This window comes from Mixophyes fleayi, chromosome 6, assembly GCF_038048845.1.
Source record: "Mixophyes fleayi isolate aMixFle1 chromosome 6, aMixFle1.hap1, whole genome shotgun sequence".
NCBI lineage: Eukaryota > Metazoa > Chordata > Amphibia > Anura > Limnodynastidae > Mixophyes > Mixophyes fleayi.
This window is the reverse complement of record NC_134407.1, coordinates 9,993,673-10,016,208: the sequence shown is the minus strand read 5'-3', so window position 1 is coordinate 10,016,208 and position 22,536 is coordinate 9,993,673. Positions and strand designations below refer to the sequence as shown.

The 22,536-nt window shown below is 41.3% G+C and overlaps 1 protein-coding gene across 3 annotated transcripts in view; it reads right to left on the bottom strand.

Annotated features, from left to right (window-relative positions):
- Nucleotides 1–250: 250 nt before the first annotated feature.
- CASP2 (caspase 2) overlaps nt 251–22,536 on the bottom strand; it is a 34,332-nt gene continuing 12,046 nt past the window's right edge. For all 3 annotated transcript variants that reach the window (XM_075215744.1, XM_075215743.1, XM_075215746.1), the window contains exons 2-11: nt 21,977–22,121; nt 19,573–19,731; nt 17,419–17,461; nt 13,853–13,941; nt 13,047–13,220; nt 12,428–12,556; nt 11,703–11,793; nt 3,237–3,383; nt 2,646–2,755; nt 251–1,117 (exon numbers count right to left, since the gene is read on the bottom strand). In XM_075215744.1, the coding sequence (XP_075071845.1) occupies nt 989–1,117; nt 2,646–2,755; nt 3,237–3,383; nt 11,703–11,793; nt 12,428–12,556; nt 13,047–13,220; nt 13,853–13,941; nt 17,419–17,461; nt 19,573–19,731; nt 21,977–22,120 (1,215 nt within the window). In that variant the 5' untranslated portion in view covers nt 22,121 and the 3' untranslated portion in view covers nt 251–988. The remainder of the gene's footprint in view (nt 1,118–2,645; nt 2,756–3,236; nt 3,384–11,702; nt 11,794–12,427; nt 12,557–13,046; nt 13,221–13,852; nt 13,942–17,418; nt 17,462–19,572; nt 19,732–21,976; nt 22,122–22,536) is intronic.

Sequence of the window (22,536 nt, the reverse complement as noted above, 5' to 3'; positions counted from 1 at the left end):
ATAAATAATAAAAATAGACAAAATGGATCTAAAATTCTTAAAAATAATATAAATTGGAACAAACTATATTAAGACCAAATAAATGTCTTCAATGTTCTTTGAGTTATACACTTGTGGAAGTCCTCTTTCAATCCACTGTCCTCTTCTGAATGTGTTCACTACAACAGGTGACCATATATATATATATATATATATATATATATATATATATATATATATATATATATATATATATATATATATATATATATATATATATATATATATATATATATATATATATCTCTCTATAGGAATATTTTGTCTTTAGAGTTCATTGCATCTTTCCAGTACACACACCTGTGATCATGTATAATGATGGCAATGGGCAATTCATGAGGGTCCTCTGTGAAGACTAAAATCTGCCCAAATGTTCAATGAAACGTAATATTATGTGCTCTTATAACAATCACCGGCCTTGCCCGTCAAGACATCAGATATTTGCCAGTAACCTATCAGATCGCTGATCTAGTTGGTCCAAACTGCTTATTTAATTTAAGGACAGTGGGAGAGGAAAATGTGCAAAAAACGGAGGCATAAAAAAACCTGTTGCTTCCTCTACAAATAAGGAATGTACGGAGTAGAATACAACAAAAACAAATAATAATACATCCCCCGTCATGAGCGGTCCTGTTACCTAGCACAGAACCCGTTTATATTTCTCGTATGAGGGAAGACAGATTTGATTAATAAGACCCCATGACACCGGGTATATCTCCGCGCTGCTTCGCGATTGTGGCCGTAGTAGAAATAAAAGGCTTCAGGAGGGACACGATCCGTTCCCAGGCACCACAACACTTCTCTTAACGCTGAAGTAGGCAAGGACGGGGTGCAGAAGTGACACCAGACAATATAAACTTGGAAGACATGGATAAAGTTTGTAAAAAATAAAGCATTTGTCTTTTCACTGTAAAAGGATAATTATGTACAAAACAGAAGTGCTGGGTCATCACAGGGAGACACCTGGGAACAGGTAGAGGTCTCGGCACAGGGTGCTGCTATACTCTGACATCTCTTTGCAGCGGTCATACTCAGTCCCTGGAGCGTGTCCCTCTCGTTTCTTAATGCACGCGTTCACCTGCGGAGATATCGCAATATGAGATTAGATTGAGGGCTACTTGGCATTCCCTCATTGCCTGTATCTTACTGTACAGAAATTTCATAGGCCCCCTATGATTCATAGACCACATTACTAGGAAAACAAGTGGGTTCAGAGTGTGCAATCTCTGCTGGAAGGAAAAACAATATCCTGCTACTCTATTTTTATTGGAATCTGGAGCAGAGCGTGTTCTGAATATATACCATGTTATATAAGCATCTGTCTGCTGACATTACCATAGCACTGAATGTTCTATCTTATATACACCCAGGAGCATTGTCAGCGGATTCTGGTACCGGCGACAGGTGTCCTACTACTCCCTTATTAAACGGAGACTCCATCCAGCTTCAGAGATTCTATTTCTCCAGATTTGCCCATTTTGCTGCCCTTGGATAAGACACATAAGCTCAGGTTTGTGCATTTGATACAACAGTATCGACACAGTAGATCTGGCCAAGAGAAATTGGGTGGTGCACTTGTGGATCCATATACATAGTTTCATGTGTCCAGGAATGACAGGCACTTATGAGGTATAATTAGGATCATTACCTAGCTCTAAAGGTATTTTACCATCTGGTACGGGAAGGGGGAAGAGATAGCAGCAGATTCTTAGGAGACAACTGCTGGCATCAAAACTTTTAAAAACTTTTGTTTGAGTCTAATTAATACCTTATCTTTATTTATGTTGTAAAAGTTCTAGAAGGTCATTGTACACTAGGAGAGTGAGCAGTCAGGATGAAAAGAAAGGTTTCAGACATGGCACTGCGGCCTAATAAAGCAATGTGATCATGGGCCGGGTTTACCATCTATACCCCGGAGAGAACGCGTCTCGGGCAGCAGCGCTTAGTAAATGGTTTTATAGTGTTTTGTTTTTATCATCTTTAATCAGATTTTGTCTGCCCCTATTCTGACCACCATGGCAGCTCAAGGCTTTGGCCGGCTCAGCGGGTTTATCCAACTGATATTGCAGTCCATATAGGGCTTACAGGAATATGATGGAACTCTGGACATTAAGCAGAGGGTTCTAGTCACCACCAATTGGATTTTATAAGCTGTGATGGATGCTAAAGGCATCCAATGAAATCATAATGTGCGGGGCTGATGGGGGATATTATAGGAGCATCTGAATGCTGCGGAAGGAAGTGGAACCTCTGGACAGCCAACACGACTGCGGTAATTTAAAAATCAAGGTAAGTAGATTAGTTTTTTTATAATTAATATTTTTATTGTAATAGTTGCTGGTACTCATTCATTACTATTTGAGTGATAATCATGTCACTCTTGTGAGGTTAAAGGGGGAGGGGTGGAGCCAAAAGGGCTACACGTTAGAGCGTTATTATTCATATGTGCAGGGAGCAATGGTGACCTCTCAGTTGTCATGTTAAGGATTAAGTAAGAGCCATGGTGACTGGGCTTAAAAGAATAGTTTTTGTTATTATAATTGAACATATAATATTACAACCAAGTTACTTTTAGGTAGATGGCCCTATTTAACTTCTGCTCTTACCTTCACCAACATGTCAGCTACATGTGTGTCCTTAGCGTGTTTGGAAAACACTTCAGTAAGATCTTGCACGAACCACGACCCACGTTTTGTATTGCGAAGTGATACAGTACCTGAAAGAGATTGTGACAGATGTAATATACCCGATATATAGTCTGACAGTGCTTCTGGAATGGTGAATATCACCACCTGTTATACTAGGGAGCATAAGGGGTGGTTCTTAATCATGGAGACACACATGCGCCCCATTAAGTGTCTTCACCAGACAAAAGAAAATGGAAAAATGAACGGCCAAACTCTTGTAAATATAATTTTGCGCTATGAGAGTAGTGTTGTCACTTGTATCACATGACTCACTGTGAAAGGGCCAAGAATAAAATGTAAAACAGAAACATGTTTATTATGAAAGGTATTACGTGCACCCTTCACTGAAACAAGAAGGATATTAGAAGTTGCCCACTGTTTTGTGACCAGTATAACCTGCAGTCTTTTATATAATTGTGGAAAATCATTTGTAAAAGGCGTCTTTACCACTTTACTGTGGGTCTATGTAGCAGTAAGAGACACTGACACGTCTCTGAGTTCCGCACTCACCCTTAAGACACGCGTAGGCGCAGATCATGTCAGACTGGGTGGGCAGGCGGACCTTCCCGTCCTCTCTTCCTGCATCGCTCTGTTCGCATCCGGGAGAGCCGGCTTGTTCTCTCCCATCCTGTTGGTCAACCCCTCGGTCTGCCTCTTCTGTCGTACAGAGGGAATAAGGCACAAGTCACATAGTGCAGGAAAACACTTTCCAAGAAAAACAGAAAACAATGTGAACAAGATTAAAACGCCATACAATTAATATAAAAATCATAACCAAAATCATAATAAAGTCATTTCCAATTTACTAGTTTTTTACTGAACCTACACGTCAGCTCACTCATCACCTGCTGCTGAGAACATTCTGATGATATGATTGGCTACAGCCAGTTCTATCCATGCCCATGAGGATATCCCAGATGACCAGGAGTTGAAGATTAAATACAATGAAGTGAAGTGCTCAGACCCATTGCATCTTAAAAATAATTTTCCAAATTACTGTTTTAACAATGGAAAGATACATCCCCTTTGACTACTGGTTTTTCAAACTGCTACAATGAAATGCTTTTTCTTTCCTTTGCTGATATAAATGGGCAACCTCATACCCTCTGTCTGGTTGACTTACACAGCGTTCTACATCACACTCAAGGTATCATCAGCAACAGACAACAATGAGAAGAGGGTGATATTATAATATTGTTAAAGGGGAAAAAAATAACGGCATAAAACTATCTAGCAGCCGTTTTCATCAGAGATGTGCCTCTTTATTAGGAAAGATCCAAATAAAATTCTAATATAATAACCAAGTTACTGCAGAGGTCAGAGTCATATACACCAATACTGTGATAATACAAAGACACTTTATTTAAATGAACAAGAAGATGTAAATACAATGGTGCTCTGGGGCGTGGCCTGGTGGAGCATGGAGTAGGCTGTGTACGGCGGAGCTCCCCAGCCTAAATATCCGGAATTAATATCCTGGCGTGAAACAACCCACTATACTCACCTGGTTCAGTGTCGGAACCTCACCCGCTTCATCCAGTCCAGGTCTGAGCTGTGTTGGCGGATCACGGAGGCTAAACTTGGCGCTGGTGTCCGGGGCTGTGCTGGAGCAGAGATCGCGCGGGAAGGAGGAGGGGGATCTTCATCTCCGGAGGTGCCTGGGTCGTCTGGCTGCGGGTGAACGGGTGTCCGCCCGGCTGGTGAGGAGGCTGTCTGGTGTGGAGAGAGGATGCTTGGTGGTTGCCGGTGAAGGAGCCGTGTTCCCGCCGGGAAGCGAGCCGCGGCGCCATCTTGGGGAGCGAGTATAAGAGGAGAACATACAGAGAGTGGCTGCTGTAGCATGCAAGTTTCTAGGTAAGCGTTGGAAACTTTGCCTGAAAAAGTAAAAAAGGGTACAGTCTGTACCATTGCTGCCTGGAGGCTCTTTCTCTCTGACAACTCTCTGTGTGTAAGCTTGGGCAAGACTGTGTTCATTGATTGGCTCCCTGCTGGTCAAGTTCTGGTTACAGTCCCGACTGCTGCTGAATGCCTGCTGTGGATTCCTTTATTTGCCTGATATACGTGCAACATCTGGTGGCATACCCATTGATACCAGCATGGGTAAGCACTCTGCGAGCACTACTGCTGCGGGCAGATTGGAGAAGTATGCCTGTTCAAATCCTGCTACAGCACCGGGGGGAACTCCTGCATCTGAGCCACAGGTGCCTCAGTCTTCTAAGGATGCAGAGACGCCTGTTGATGCTACTCTTCAAGAAGTCCTGAAAGCTATCGCTGCCTCTGAAAAGAAGGTAATGGACAAAATTGGAGAGGTACAGGTTGATTTGTCATTGATGAGGCAGGATTTTCAGAAGATTCGTGAACGTGTGTCGGAGACAGAGGCCCGTATCTCCATATTAGAAGATACTACAGTTCCTTTGCCGCAGAAAGTTGCTGGATTGGAAGCTCAGATGGCGTCGGTTAAACAAAAAATGTCAGACATGGAGGGTCGCCTCAGACGCAGCAATGTTCGGCTGGTGGGTCTCCCTGAAAAGGCAGAGGGTGATGCTCCGGAGACATTCTTGGAAAATTGGATGATTCAGCTGTTTAGCAGAGGGGAGTTCACGGCCCAGTTTGCGGTGGAGAGGGCGCATCGAATCCCGACTCAGATGCCACCTCCTGGTGCGCAGCCACGCACATTTATTGCTAAACTGCTACATTATAAAGATCGGGATGCTATTCTCCGCCTGGCTCGGACCAAGGGCCCCCTACTGTACCAAAACCAAAGAGTGGCTGTGTTTCCTGACTTTTCGGGGGATGTACAAAAGAGCAGAGCCCAGTTTATACAGGTGAAGCATCGCCTTCGTGAGATGCAGCTGCCGTATGCTATGCTTTTCCCGGCTAGATTGCGTGTGGTTGCAGATGGAATAACTCATTTCTTTGGATCTCCGTCGGAGGCGACTAATTGGTTGGACAGGAGAGCTCCTAGTGGTATTCGTCCGGATTGAAGATATCTTTGGTGACGTATGGATCTCCTGGACTGAAATGATGCTGTTAGAAATTGTATGCTTCAGATAGTTAAAATGTCTGAGTTATGCTTCACGAACCGAGATGGTGCTATTGAGGAATGTGTGCTTTTGATAGTTGTAATGTTTGAAACTTACTCCGGTAATGTTTATCACTTGATTCATGTTCATATATAACTGAAATGTTGTGATTAATATTGTAGGTATTTGGTTGCTTATGATAATGTTAGTTATAAGGTTATTTTACTTAAAACTGCTGGATCTTATGGTTGGTGTTAATGGATGGTCTTGGTATGGAGGGTTAGAGGAGTACTAGGGGTGATTTTGTGGGCTGGGGAGCTTCCCTTGCTTAAAGGGTCGCGGTTTCCCTCTCCTTTTTTTTCGGTGCATACGAGTATTTCCATAAGTGTGTGGAGATAGGTGTGTGCGCTGTGTAAGGGGATGAGGGATAGTTATAAGGGGATCCAGGTATGTCTAAGTTGGGGGTGGATATACGGGGAGGGGGGTTGTTTGAATAGGGTAGGGAGGGGTAGGTTTTTTCAACGCAGTGACGGGTGTGGCACTTTATCTTTATGCAAATACTTCTGGATGATGAAATTGACTATTTTGTTATATGCTAATGTGGTTGGCTGGTGGCTGGGTGTCTGTCTGGGCTGGAGGGGGTTGACGTTTATGTGGAAATGTCACATATGTATTCCCTTGTGTTATGGCGACTGGGAAGATGGATAGGGGGTCTATTAAAATCCTGACTTGGAATGTTAGAGGTCTAAATGATAAAATTAAACGGTCTTTGGTCATATCCCAATTGAAAAAGTATGAGGCAGATGTTATATGTTTAACTGAAACTCATTTAGTGGGAGGTAAAGTGATGGCCCTTAAGAAACCGTGGGTTGGGTGGGCATACCATGCTACTCATACAGGTCATTCTAGGGGGGTATCTCTCCTTATACGTAAGAAAGTAAATTTTATTTTGGAAATGGTGGAGTCAGACCCATTAGGTAGATATGTTTTTGTGAGAGGCATTTTTGATTCTAAGCGTATAAACTTACTGTCGGTATATGTTCCCCCCCCCTATAGTGGGGAGGTCCTAAAAAAGTGCAGTGATTTTATTTCTCTTTCTCCTGATACTCCAGTGATTTGCTGTGGGGATTTCAATAATGTGATGGATTCTAATGTTGATAGGTGGAGGGAGGTGGGGGATACTACATATGCCAAAAAATCAAAATTTGCTGATGTGGTGGAAGAGATGGGTTTGGTGGATGTGTGGCGTCTGAGGCATCCGGCAGAGGTCTGTTTCTCCTGTTATTCCACTTCATATAATGCTTTCTCCCGAATAGATCTAGGACTTGTATCAAAGGAGTTACTGCCGGCTGTCTCCGATGTTGCATATTTACCAAGGGGGATTTCAGATCATTCTCCATTGGTATTAACAGTTAGGCTTACTGTGTCTCGGGGTCAAGCATTTTGGAGGCTTAACCCCTTTTGGTTGACATTATTGCAAGACGGAAATACTTTAGAATCCCAATGGGAGGAGTACTTTGTTACTAATGCGGACACGGCGGCCCCGCCTCTTGTCTGGGACTCATTTAAGGCTTTTTTAAGAGGTTCCTTAATCAGAAGTATTAATTGTTTCAAAAGAGAGTCTAGGTTGAAAGGTGATAGATTGGAAAAAGAGGTTGTGCGGTTGGAGGAGGTGTATCTCTCTTCTCATGTGGCTTCTGATAGGATGGCTTGGCTGGCGGTACAGAGAGAATGGTCGGATTACTTGTTAGATAAATCAAGGCGTAAGTTGTTATTTGTTAAGCATACTCAATATTTTGAAGCGGATAAATGTGGTAGGTTTTTGGCTTATTTAGCTAGGTCAGAAGGGGCGGCTGCTGTAGTGGAGGGTGTTACAGATACTTTGGGTGTTGTGCATACCTTGACTGAAGAGATCAGTGATGTTTTTTATGTGTATTTTAAGGATGCTTATGCGTCAAGAGCTGAGTACTCAGACTTTGATTTGGACGTGTATTTAGCAGATGTTTCCTTACCTGAACTGAGTGCAGATGGTAGAGAAAGTTTGGATGTGTCAATTACTGAAGAGGAGATTGTAGCTGCGATAGCCTCGTTTCCAAATGGCAGGGCTCCGGGCATAGATGGGATACCCATAGAGTTGTATAAGAAACATCTGGGGTTCTTTGTGCCTCGTTTGAAAGACATATTTACAAGCTTTAGAGATCAGGGGTGTGTGTCTCCGTCTATGTCTGAAGCCCTTATAGTCCTTATCCCTAAAGCGGGAAAGGATCCCTTGTTTCCAGAGTCATACAGACCGATATCGTTACTGACAACGGATATTAAGATTTTGGCAAAAATTTTGGCGACACGTTTGAACCGGGTGATTAGTGAGGTAGTGCATCCTGACCAAACTGGGTTTATGCCGGGAAAATCTACCGCTATAAATTTGCGTAGGCTTTTTTGTCATCTGCAGCTGCCCCACCCTGCGGAGGAGGAGGCGGTGGTGGTGTCCTTAGATGCTGCTAGGGCCTTTGACTCGGTGGAGTGGAGGTACTTGTGGGCGGTGCTGTTGAAATTCGGGTTTGGCCCGGTTTTTATTCAGTGGGTTCGACTGCTGTACTCTTGCCCTACAGCTAGAGTCTGTGTAAATGGCTTTGTGTCTCGTCAGTTTGTTATGGGCAGGGGTACCAGACAGGGGTGCCCTCTGTCCCCCACTCTGTTTGCTCTGGCCATAGAGCCATTGGCATGTGTGATTAGAATGCAGTCAGATATCACTGGATTACGAATGGGCTGCAGGACGGACAAGATTGCCCTTTATGCAGATGATATGCTGCTTTTTGTGTCATATCCTGATAAAGCATTGCCAATTTTACTCCGTGTGGTCTCGGTGTTCGGTAGGTACTCGGGGCTTTTGATTAATTGGAGTAAATCCAGTGTAACTCCGATTAAGGGTACCTGCCCTACGGGGCAAGTTTTGCAGACTCCTCTTAAATGGGCCCCGATATTTAAATATCTTGGTATCTGGATTTCTAGTGATATGGGTCAATATATCCAGTGTAATGTTCAGCCTCAGATTGACTATCTTAAGAGCCGGATTGGGGTATGGAAGCAGCTGCCATTGTCGGTCACAGGTAGAATTAATTTGATCAAAATGATAATTCAACCAAAGTTTTTGTATGTTTTACAGCAGTCACCGGTATATATCCCCCATAGCATATTTCGCTACATTGAACGTCTCATGGCCTCTTTGGTGTGGGCAGGCAAGAGAGCAAGAGTTAAGCTTACCACCTTATATCGTTCCCGAGGATCAGGGGGCCTGGCTTTGCCAAATCTACGGCTTTATTATTTTGCCTCCCAGTTGACACATATTGAGGTATGGTTCCGGTCGCGGTTGGGTGTAGATTTGCATGACTTTTTAGTTTCTGAGACAGGCTCTAGTCATATGCGTGTGCAGTTTCTTCTGGCTGGAAGAAAGGCTGTGAGGGACCCCCCTTTGTTAGTACAGGCCATGAAAATTTGGCGACTGTCATCCCAGCTTGGGGGTGGATTGGACTTGGACCCGTGCACTCCACTTTGGGATAATTTGGATTTTGGAGAATTGATTAGGATGGAGGGAGCTGGAGCTTGGCGAATTTACAACATAATACATATTGGACAACTGTATGAGAGTGGAATATTATATTCATTTGAGCAACTTCAGAATTTATATGAGATACCTAGGGGTTACTTTTATAGATATTTGCAGTTAAGACATGCTCTGGCCTCGCAGTTTCGGGAAGCTGCCCCGAGCTTTAGTGTGGATTCATTAAGGGTGCAACTCTCAAGGTTGGGCCAAAGGCGGCAAATTTCATTTTTGTATTCAATATTGATGGAAGGATCGGGTGAAGGGGGCTTGCCGGAGCTGCGATGCAGGTGGGAGGGTGATCTGGGGCGTCTTAGTGACAAAGCATGGAATGTGGTGTTATGTAGCCCGAAAGAGGTCACTGCATCAATCAAATTTCGCCAGGTCCAGTTCTTTCTGTTACACAGAGCATATCTCACCCCTCTTCGGCTTTCTAAGTTTGATGGGGGTCAGAGGGTTCTGTGTCCCAGGTGCAGGAGCGAGAAAGGGGACTTTTGGCATATGATTTGGGAATGTCCGCTGGTCTCATCCTTTTGGGGAAAGGTGGAGGATTGTATTAAAAGACTGGAGGTGGGAGTAGTGGCCTTGACTCCAAAACTCTGTATGTTTGGCTTAGGCTTGAGCAAGAAAACCCGTAGACTTATTAGACTGCTTATCAACACACTACTCATGTTAGCAAAGGTGGTGATAGCTAGGAAATGGATGGCACCTGAAGGTCCGACTTTGAATAACTGGATCGACCTTGTTAATGATACAGTCGGCCATGAAAGATTCATGTACACTAGCAGGAACCTAGTGGATAAGTACGAGAGAATATGGTACAGATGGAGGATATCCCCATATGTCACGGAAGGATTGAGGGAGGTGGAGCTCTCCTAATGTAATGCTTGGGGCAGACATCCAGCCACTTAGTGATATGTCATTAAAGTCAACGATTATACTCTGTATTATCAAAAATGTATTATTATTTTACTGTATCTTGAAAATGTGGAAGGTGTGCATACCTTGGCTTGAAAATCTGAATGTCAATGCTTTTTTTTTTATTTTTTATTTTTTGATCCTATTGTGTATGTGTATTTTATGATACCTGTATCACTGTGTGGGATATAGTTGGGGCTTTAGCCTTCTGTTATGGGCTTTCTTTTTTGTTGTAGTGTTTAGAATGTTAAGAAAAGATAAAAAATACAATAAAGTCTTACCTGATTTAAAAAAAAATACAATGGTGCTCAAGAACTAAATACTAGAAATGTAAAATAGATACGTGGATAAATAGAATATACTGTTTACGAAAACATCAATGAATCACCATAAAATGCCTTCCACAAATGAGCTCAAAAGTGGATATAAATAATGATAAAAGCACTATATACACTGCAATGTAACATGCAAATATTTATTATAAATCAGTATAATAATGCAGCTCTCTGGAACAACATTAATCTTGTTCAGTGGTAAATTTCCACCATGTGTTGAACCATGTAGCCCCCAAATCTTAGTGAGCAAATGGAATATGAAAAAATGTCTTATAATTCTAAGTAGTTTGATGCTAATCACATGAAGATATTCTAATGTGGCACAAGTGACTTGATGGAAACAGCACAAAGTCTATTAGATGATAAACGTTTCTTAGCTACAAATTGCTACTTCTTGCATAAAAGGAGACGTTACGAGCTCCGTTCATCTGGTGGTTTGTAAGTAACAACCACAGGAATTATATCACGTATGGACTGTGCCAAAGAAGAGCTTGCAATTGTTATCTAAGAAACGTTTATCATTCAATAGGCTTTGTGCTGTTTTCATCAAGTCATTTGTGACACATGAGAATATCTTCATGTGATTAGTATCAAACTACTTAGAATTCTAAGACATTTTTTCATATTCCATTTGCTCACTAAGATTTGGGGGCTACATGATTCATCACGTGATAGGAATTTACCCGGGAACAAGAGTTATCTTGTTCCAAAGAGCTCCCTAATTATCCCTTAATTTACTAATTTAGGGATAATTAGGGAAATCCTATAACACAGCCTTGTGGGGAAACATTTCAGGAGGGAGAAGTATAACATTGAGGAGGGTATTAGGCAACATTATAGACACATGTATGATGCCAGAGCAGACAGGCAGCCATGTATGACAAGATGTGTGACTAATTCTGTGAGATAATAAGAGATCAGGACAGATGTGACCGCAGGGAAGTGGCAGAAGGAAGAGGAGATTACAAAAAAATCATTCTGAGTAAATGACATGGCTTAGGATGCTATAGGCTGGTAGAGCATGCTGGTATTTATAGTTCCACAAGTCTAGTGGAGTTGATGAGACAGAGAATGAGAAATACAGTGTATGTTTGGCACTCACCGCCCCGGCAGGACTGGAAAAAGAACATTTTAGGCTTGTTCTGCAGCTGTGGGCAGTGAGCGTTATCCAGCTTTATAAAGACATCCTGCAACTATGATACAAGGAGATTGTTACCGGACTGACAAAAACACATTATGAAGCTACTATTGTGCACAAGAGTTTCATAGGTGACGGGTGAACCACATGGAACAATGGAATGTGTTAAGCAGTTTTAAGTTACTCACCAATACCATTAATTGCTTAATAAGTAATTTAAGACTCTGTAGAGCAAATGCAAAAATTCATACCTTGCACTGATGAGCCTCAATAACGGTGAAATAGGCTCTCTGTAGGCAGAATTCTGTCTCAGCAGTGATTTTATCATTATCTGAATACCCAGTGAGTAATGTAATAACTGAAAGTGCCCCCATGTAACTGGCTTTTCCAAGAAGTCAATTATTATTTTGAAAAGGAGTTGTCTATTTGTATATAATTATACCTGACCCTTTGCATTGGATCAGTGATGGTCCCTTCTTAGCACTCCACATGCTAAACAGAAAATCCCATCCTGCACTGATGAGCCCAATAAGGCGGGGCTCTGTCACAAAACATGCCTCTGAAAACCCAGTGGTTAAAAGGCAATGCCGTTGGGGGGGGTAGTTATAAAACAGCCATGTCCCTTCCCTTGAAGAGGAATTGCTTCTTTGGTATGGAAAGGGTTGTAAGTGTTTGACCTTTCATCTTACCTGGAGAAGTTTGCCGTCGGTTCCGTACACAGCACCATCGACCCCATGAGACAGAATTGCGACAATACAGGAGTCCAGACGAGTGTGTTCAGACAGCATGGAGAACAAGTCCAGCTCAGACATCATTTTCTGTAACAGAAGATAACCGTGTCCTTTATAACATGTGACAACAGGATATATCCATCTTGTATTAGTTTTACATTGTAATGTGAAACAGGAGACCAGCAGTAACACACAACAAATCAATAGTACAGGGTGTAATATCTCTGATGATCATGAGAGTATCGCTGTACTACAACCTCAAACACACATGTAGCGGATACCTAGTAGATAGTACCCGACATCTGTGCCAAATGCCTGTCCCAACGTCACAAAGTATGTACTCAGCCCTCCTACATAAATTATACATCAGCAAACATGTAAGTATTTTCAGGAAAAGCAAAGCGACAATTTTATGTGTGTAAAGTATCATGTAAGAATGAAAAGATCTATTCCAGTCTATATCCATGATGGGTATAAAAAAAATCAGATAATTAGAACAAATGAACTGTTTTTGACAAGGGGTTAAACAAGAAAGATTCATCCTAAATAAAGCCAAGAATGTAAATATCTCAATTACCTGAGCAGTGATGTTACTACGAACAACAACTTGATAATTCAAATGAGAAAACAAATGCTTCAAAGAGACCAAATCCACCTCTCCTCCATGGCGATAATCCAGTTCAGGCGTAGAAAACAGGATATTACTGATGATCAAGGCAATGCCACGAGGGCGCGTGTTCATCTTGTAGGCCTACGAGTGACACAATGATCAATGAGTCAAATAATTCACATTCCCAGTGTAAGCAAGTCAGTGCGGCTAGTAGTGTATGTCAGGGTTATCCCTGGGATCAGCCAAGGAGTTCAGCCACTTTACAGGAAATAGACATTACAACAAGCTGCTACATACTGTAAAGAACTTCATATATGTGTATTAAAGAGACCACTGTAAGTATTAAGGTTTTAATGGGTAAAACAATCTTGTTATATAACTTTACTTCCATTTACAGAGCTCCCAATTCTGTGGTTAATACGGTTTCTCTTAACTTTCCCTTTATTTCCTCCCAGAATTCTCATGACACTGAATATGGGTGATAGCCAGGTTATAATAAAACAATTGGGGAAGTGGCCTGGTGACAAAGGAAATTTGTGATGTCACTGGGGCGTGGCCATGCTCAGCAAGGACCGAAAATGTGACAGTGGCCATCAAACAGGTGGTAAATACAACCCCTGAATTTGTACAGAGCCAGTACAGAATTGCAGGCTGTGTCTAACATACACAACCCCCTGTGCTAAGCACAACTAAGCAAAGACAATTCCTTTAAGTGGTAAAGAGCTGTGAAGGGGGTCATAGTGGATGTAGGCTAGTGGGGTCCTGTTACTCACCTGCTTGTGATGTGACAGGTAGAAGTCCACGCTGGTCAGAGACACGTTTCCTGGGCCGTCCCCATCATCTATACACCTCTCACAGGACTCTGAGAACAGAACGATACAAGACGCTGGGACTATATACACAACAAGAGTTTATACAGAAAGGTTCATTGTTTAACACCTTATGTCACATGTGTCTAATGTTAAAGGAGATGATGTCTACAGGGACATCCTTCAGCAACAAGCAGCGCCCGGCTGTGGGGTAGTTTCCAATCAGTTCTGCAGAGTGTCACATTTAAATAGCAATACAGCCACTATCAGACATGTACTGTATATCTGAAGCTGTGTGACCGAGCTGAATAATGTACATGAAATAAGTATCTCCCTACTCTCCTGTAATGCCCTGGAGACACTTTGCTTAGAAGGAGGCTTCCTGGAATCCCCAGATAATTCTCCCATGATCTCCCCTGTGGAGGAAAGAGACACAGAGTGACTGACACTTGTCAGACTTGCGCTGTGTGGAGTGGTGGATTACTGATACTAGTCTGTGTTCTATACCTGAAACAATCTTTTAAGTATAGGTCGCTCCACCACCAGGCTACATATGTCAGCCTGCCCCAGAACTTGATATTCCACTGTAATTCTTGTAAAAAGTAAAGTATTGCTCCCCACTCCATTGTGTACAGCTGAGGCTCTCCCACATCATCAGGACACTGTCCTTATGGGATTTCGTCCAGCTCAAATAAGCGGAAACTGAGTCGCTGTGATATCACTGACTCCGGCCATGTGCATAAATTCACCAATCAATACTCTGCATAACGGCAAAGCAAGTGTCTCAAACTGTCAATCATGATACTGAACGTAACAATCAGTCCCAGCCTCACCAAGTAGTCATCATCCTCCGGAATTCTTTAACTAATTGTATCCACCCCAGGTGTCTAACTATTCAGTACTCTGGGGGCTGCACCCATACACATGTAGATGTACGGGGTCCTTAGAGAAGAGAAAGAAAAGAATGTGTTTTGTGAATTAGATTTTTATTTTTATTTTTTTAAGATCATTAAAATATTTGTAAATCCTGATTACTTGAATAGTAGAGAAATATATAAAATGTAGTGAACTGATAATGTGATTGTGCAATAAAGTGAATTAAAGCTGCAGCCAAACTGTTGTGATTTGTTCTCCTCGTCTGTATTTCCTAAATAGACACATATATGTATATCAACAATGGCTCAATATACATTTGTACCTAAACATTGGCTGTGATTTAATAACGATTACACTTAATCCCCCTAATAAGAAACTAATAGATGAGTCTCTATATTTAATTCCTATAGGGGTTAGTGATGATAAAGATACAATTGTGATGTCCCAAGGTAACACAAATGAAGGGATCTGGGTTATCAATCAGAAAACTCACACTCTATAAATACAATATATCTATACAGATGGCTGGCTAATTACCAGATCGTAAGAGTTTAGTTATTTTTCATGGTGATTATAAGGGAAGAAATGCTAGATCTCATATAGCCCCATTATCCATGGTTGACGTACATCCAATTATTTAGTCTGATTCTAAAAAGTAATTTAGATAGTCCCAATTTAATGTAATGCCGTGATATAGAGTATCAAGCAGTGTGGGTTCATTCACCATAACTGAAAAATATCCATTTTGTCGGCTTAACAGCTACAATATAATCAGGACACAATATCACACTGGTTATAAGAGGATTATCAGTTATATTGTTGCACTTTCCACAGAGATCATTACATGTCCATTTGTTTGGCTAATACTAATTAAAGCCAATCCTAATGGCCCCTCGGCTTGCCTTGAAAAAGCTATTGTAGCGAAATGCGCATTTTAAATGTGCTCTGTAGGCTCCTTCATGATCATCACCATTTATTTATATAGCGCCACTAATTCCGCAACGCTATACAGAGAACTCACTCACATCAGTCCCTGCCCCCATTGGGGCTTACAGTCTAAATCCCCTAACATACACTCCTTGCCACAATATATGATTTTATGTGAAAATGATCTATAATAGAGCTTAATAATGAAGGATTAGGGAAGGAATAATTCGCTACAATCTGAGGCATAATCCGCTAGTCAGAGACACCAGAGAGTGAATGATATTTATAAATAAATGGTGATGATGAATCTGATGATATCTAAACGTGATTGTTGCATTAAGAATCAATAAGTGGATGTATGACACTGCAGCGCCCTCTGCTTGTAACAAGTATGAATGTGACATTACAGCTATCAGACTGGATGAATGGATAAGGTTCACTTATAATAAAGACCTGCACAATATAATATTCTGCATCCCTCCATTATAATAAATCAGGTAGATTATAACCAATTCTTCATTATTAGACTAAACCAATAAACAATCTCTGTGAAAGGTGTAATAATATAACTGATAATCCTTTTATAACAAGTGAGATTGTATCCTGGTGATATTGTAGCTATTAAGCAAACTAAATGGATATTTTCCAGTTATTGTGAATGAACTCGCTGCTTGATATTCTATATCCCGGCATTACAATAAATTACATTCTAGAATCTGACTAAATAAGTGGATGAACGTCAACCATGAATAATGGGCTATGTGATATCTTACACCCCCTTCCCTTATGATCAGCATGAAAAATAACTGAATTATTTAAATATTGTAATTAGCAGGCCAATTGTATATATATATTGTATGTATAGAGTGTGAATGTATTCTCATTGATAACCTAGATGCCTTTATTTGAATTATATTGGGACATAACTGTCTATTTATTATCACCACCCCCTATAGAAATTAAACAGACTCATACACTAGTCTCCTATTAGGGGGACAATGTGTAAATGCTGTCACTATCCCTTACAGAATTGAAATATAGAGACTGTACTAGTCTCTTATTAGGGAGATAAAGTGTTATAGTTATTACATCACAGGCAATGTTTAGGGGGAAAAAACTATATGGAGCTATTATTGATACAATACAAGGGTTTTAAAAAAATAGACAAATCATAGCAGTTTATGACTGCAATTTTAATTCACTTTATTGCACAATCACATTCTCAGTTCACTACATTTTATATATTTTGCTACTATTCAAGTAATTAGGATTTAAGAATATTTTAATGAGATTAAATGAAGATTGAACAAATGTTACACTGAACATCCTAGGACGCCTCAATGATACACATTCTGTTCTTTCTGTTCTCTAAGGATCATATAACCTGTCAATCATTCTCTCTGCTACTAATAAATATAAACACTCCAATCATCATGTATATATAAATCAGCCCAGTAATACACAGCATTTCAAATACATTCATTTCAAATAGTGGATTTGCTTTCTACATTAAATTATTGGTAGTGAATATAATAAACTGATACTGTGAGCTAAAACAGTGATGCATGTTTCTTAGTCGTAACAAAATGAAACACATGCATAAAATTCTCAGATGTTCTGAAGACTAAAAAAACAGAAAATATTTTATTTATACTGAAGTCAACTAAGATCAGACCGTTCATCTTGTTTGAATACTGTTGTGCGTGACCAGAAAAAAGCAGCCTCACCTCGCCAGTGCTGCGTTCCTATCTCCTCCACAGATAAAGAAACCTGCAACCAGAGACAAGATGCTTAAATATTTAATAGGACTCAAAGAAATGTGTGTGTGTGTGTGTGTGTGTGTGTGTCTGTGTGTGTGTCTGTGTGTGTGAACCATAGGGGTCCTGGGAACTTTCTATTGACCCTTTAATCACTGGAACGAGGAGTTATACATTATCCCTATTGGCCTACAGTCTCTAGTAACCCATAACAAGCAATCAGAAACTAGTGGTTATCTGTAGTGCAAGCTAAACAATGAAAGTACAGCTGTGATTGGATGCTGTGGTTTTGGTGCCCATCTGCAGATTACAGCTATATTGGTAAATAAGACAACAAGTCTCACAACTAACACGGCCGTCATATGTTGCAATGTGGACATTCGTAGTAGATACCATCATTCAATCATCACCATTTATAGTTGTTACTACCAGTGTCCCATTCATCGGGTGGTGAATGCAATGTGGTCGCTCCTCAAACTACAGAGATCACTATAAGGAGCGGTGTAATGAAGGATAACTTCACCAAAAACAAACATTTAAATAACTATAAAATGTTAAAACCAAGAAAATGTATGTGGAGAATATAACCCGTTCCAGTTAGTAATACCATGGTTCATCCACGGGAAGGAACTATGGACAACGGACTTTCTTTATGACCCACTTTGACAAGAACTGATGTCAATGTGATTTATTTTAAATAAACAGGGTCATTATAATATGCTTTGCGCTGTGGATCTGTTCCCTTTAATCACTCCAAGTTTGTCTCAGGAATGCGCAGGTACTAGAGGCGCCTATTGGATCTCCGCTTCCTCTATGAGGGCGTCCGGTTGCATTGTGTTATCTTGTTACATGAATACAAGGCTAAGGGTATTACAAACATTTAAAGTAAGAAATAACTAGATAGGTTATTATTAGTCAGGACTGGTAAATGACTGTGCTATAGGGAACTTCTCTGTGAGATACAACAAAATGGGAGGAACATCAGCTGCTCGCTCTGCCCCCAACTGATAGGAAACATGGTGGGAGTCAAACAGACTAATTTACATCTGGTCAATTTAGGGCAGAGGTGCTTAAATTCAACTCAGTCCTCAAGAGCTACCAACAGTTCAGGTTTTCAGGATTTCTGTAATCATGACCTGCTGAGTCAATTTATTTTTTTGGGTCAATAATTATCCAACCTGTTTCTACATTCAGTAATCCTGAAAACATGACCTGTTGGTAGCTATTGAGGACTGGGTTTGAGCGCCTCTGATTCAGGGTATTTAACTGAGATGCAAAATGTAATCTGGTTATTTTAAAAAAAAAAAAAAATTTTTTTAATTCATATTGACTATGCTATTACATCATGGACTGAACACTGGGTGTAGTCCTGTGGAGACTGTCAAGAGAGGAATCTTCTGTAAACAGTAAATATTCACTGTTATCAGAATCAACAAAACAGCCTGTTATGTAAACACAATTAACCAAAGGTCCCCATTCTATACAGAGAAATCAGCACTTGTGTGTTCTGGTGTCCTGCATTGGTATTGTGTGCACGGACTTTCTATTTCGGATAGGCCGTATCTCTGCTGTGCTGTACGATTGCACATTCATTCTCTGTCTCTTAGTATATTCCCCCTCTTTGCCCTGGTTAACCAGTGGCTACACCAGCCTTCAGTTTCTGACTTTGTTTCGGTTTCCCTTTTCCCCCCTTTTCTGAGCATTGTTCTCAAAGGACCATTTCAGTGCACGGCCTGTTATACGCAGGCAGGAATAGTCATATACAATCCCATGGTTATTTCTGCAACTGTTTTCCATTATATCCCAAAAGCTGCGGTTACACAAAGGATTCTTAACAAACCCTAATAACCATGTAACCAGTTACTGCTGGCACTGGACAATGTTGTCAACGGAGGCACCGCTTACTTGGCTTCATAACTGGCTGCCAGACCTGACAAATAGGCACAGATGGCCAAATCAGACAAGATCTATTCGTTCCTCCCTCTTGTCAATAGACCGGGCCATATCGGTCTGTTGGTGCACAAGGAAGAGGGCCGCACATACAGGCCATTATCCACTATCGGCGGTAACTTTGCAGGCTGTGGGGCCAGCTTTATACCAGCTCCCAGCATACAATGATCTTACCTCTGGTTTAAGACAACTGACTTTCTCCTCCAGCTGTGCAGCTAAGTGCTCCTGTCCGGTGTCTCGCAGAGCAGTACAGAAGATGGAGAATGCATGAGGACCACGCCGGGGAAGTATGTCCAGGAGAGAGCTGTTCTGTCTGTAACTCATCTTCTTAGACTTGTCAGTGGGCAGCAAGGAAAGGAGGGAAGAGCAAAACACATTAAGCATCTACAAGTGTTCAGTTTCTTTTCAGATACAGACAACATGAAGCTTCAAATCCCTGGAGCCAGAGAGTCAAAAATACATTACTGCTAGCAATAGAACTTTTAGGAGCCATTTAAATTGCTGTCAATGGATCTAGCTTCTACATTTGGCTGGCAGACTACTAAATTCTACATTAATGTTCCAAAATCTGCTGTAAGGACCAGGACTTAGTCCATTTGTATTTCAGGTTAACAAATTTTTGTGGATTTTGCTACTTAATCTCTGCAGATTAACTGGTGCCAGTTAGAGCGAAAGCGCATATGAGGAGCAGAGGATGAAATGGCACGGAGGGTGAGAGAGCCAATCATAGACATGACGGAGAGACAAGAGGAAGATGGCTGGAGTGAAAGGAGAGAGACGTCATTTAGGGGAAAACAGTGAAAAGAATGGAGATAAAAGAGTACTAAAGGAGAACATAGACAAAATAGAAAGGGGATAATCATTAAAGTTAAACATAGTCAAAACATAAGGAAGAAGAGAGAAAGTGATAGATAGATAGATAGATAGATAGATAGATAGACAGATAAGAAAGACAGGGTCATTACACCAAGAAAAGCTTAAGTGAGAAGGAACATTAGTCAGTCAGTTACTAACAGTCACAGAGCAGTAATTAGTCTGAAAGTCAATCAGGCTTATAACAATTAGGCAGTCAAATTAATTAACAGTGATTAGTCAGTGTAATGACATTTAGGGTTAGTCAGATAAATGTATTTAGCCAGATAGTTTACTAGCATTTATTGGAGGTCAATGAAGAATAATTATTTAGAAATCAGTCAATTACTAATTAATCAGCTGGTCAGTCTGTTTAGAGGTTGTCAGTCACTTAGTAGTCAGGAAACCAGATCATTTAGTCTGTAGAACCGAAAGAGCAAAAGGCAAAGAGAGTTTAGAGCAAGGACTGTAGGACAGGAGTAGATAATAGTTAGATATAGGGCAGCGTAGGGGAGAAAACAGTTCCATAAGCTGGGACTACAGGAGACGTCTGCCATCGCTGATCCAGAACACAGTCCAGGACTAGTACAGCTAGGCTACCAACTACCAACAGTGTTTTCGGTCAGAGGGACAGGACACCCAAACTTCTGGGCAGTTAGTGGTACTACCAATGTCCAAACATTTGCAACTACCACAACCGTAGTGCACACATATTAATCCTTACCCATAGTTGCCTACTCTCCCAGAATGTCCGGGAGACTCCTGGGAGAGTAGGGCAACCTACCGCAACCTGCCTTCTTCGTTGGTAAACAAGGTTGGGGCGGGGCTAAACACGTCATCCTGACCAAGCCCCCTGCTGTGATAGGCCAATATTAGTACCGTTTAACAGAGGGCGGGCCTAACAACTCTTTCGAAAACTACAATTCCTGTTCTGCCTTTTTAGTCTCCATCTCTATATTATGTGGGATATAACCGGTCATTGTAGCCGCTGCCTGTGTGGGTGGGTGCGTGGTGGAACTCAGTTACCTACAAAGGTGGAGGACTGTAGAGGTAACTTGGAGTGTCACTCCTGGAATGACGATGTATTAATGCCATAAATAAGTGGAGAAGTGCTACCGCTTGGCACCAATGTAATCACATGAGGCTATTCCTGTGCATCCCAGCGCTACCACATTGGCCTAATATTGATTGCAGCTGTGAGTCACTGCATTGTGTCTGTGTAATCCTACCTATAAAGAAGCAATGTGATATAGAGGTGTGGAAATTACTGGAGAAAAGTTTGTGTTCCCACGGTTCTAGACATGAAAGTGTTGCTGGCAATGTTTGATGTGCAGTATAGCTAGCGTGACACATATGTGACATCTTCTGTGACACATTGCTTAAATAGGTTACTATAACAGAAATCTGCAAATTAAGAGCACACTTACAAAGTTTACATTTTGTGAGGGTAAAAATGTCTGTTGGGAGACTGAGACCCGTGCTGGCAGGACATCAAAAATAATTATTTTACCCCCTGCATTTTAAAGCAAAATTACTATGCTAAAAATGAGACCTTTATCTTGAAACAGAATCATTTATATTCATAGTTATTTAACACGTGTAATAAAGGGCCAATCTGCAGTGTTTGCCAAGAACAAATGATTTCCTCTAGAGAATGTGCATACTACAGTAGAGTTTGAGTGGAGAAAGAGAATAGCATTATAGTGTTCCCATAGTCCCCTCTCACCTGGATTTCCGCTTGCATATAAGGAGTTAGGATCTTCTTGGATACCAGATGTTCCACCAATTCATCAGGCACCATCTCTTCTATCAGAGTCACTCTCATCTTGATGAGGGCATCTTTGTGGCGTTTTTGCATGCCCCCCAACATCCTGCAGGACAAAGAGACACAAATAGGATTTTTTTCACACACTGTAAAATTAATTTGTCAGAGTCCATTGGGGGACACTGTGACCATGGGGGTATAGCTCCCCCTGATGAAGTCACTACTCGTGATGAAACGCGTTGGGGCCAATCATCTTCCAGTCACGCCCCCTGACGTCACAGGGATTCTTGCTTATTTCTAGAAGATATACGAAATCTCTGTGCCTCTTTTATCCCTCCCTCCACCTTTCCCCTTTTGCGCCCATCCCATACTATCTTTTTCACTTTTGGTCTTTTGAGTACTTTCAGGATACTCTTCTATTTGTGAATATTGGCAGCATTTCCTATTTTTTTCCTTCTGTTATGTTTTACGGCCACCAGGGAGCGCTCACCGATACAACTTGTATATGAGATACCCCATTA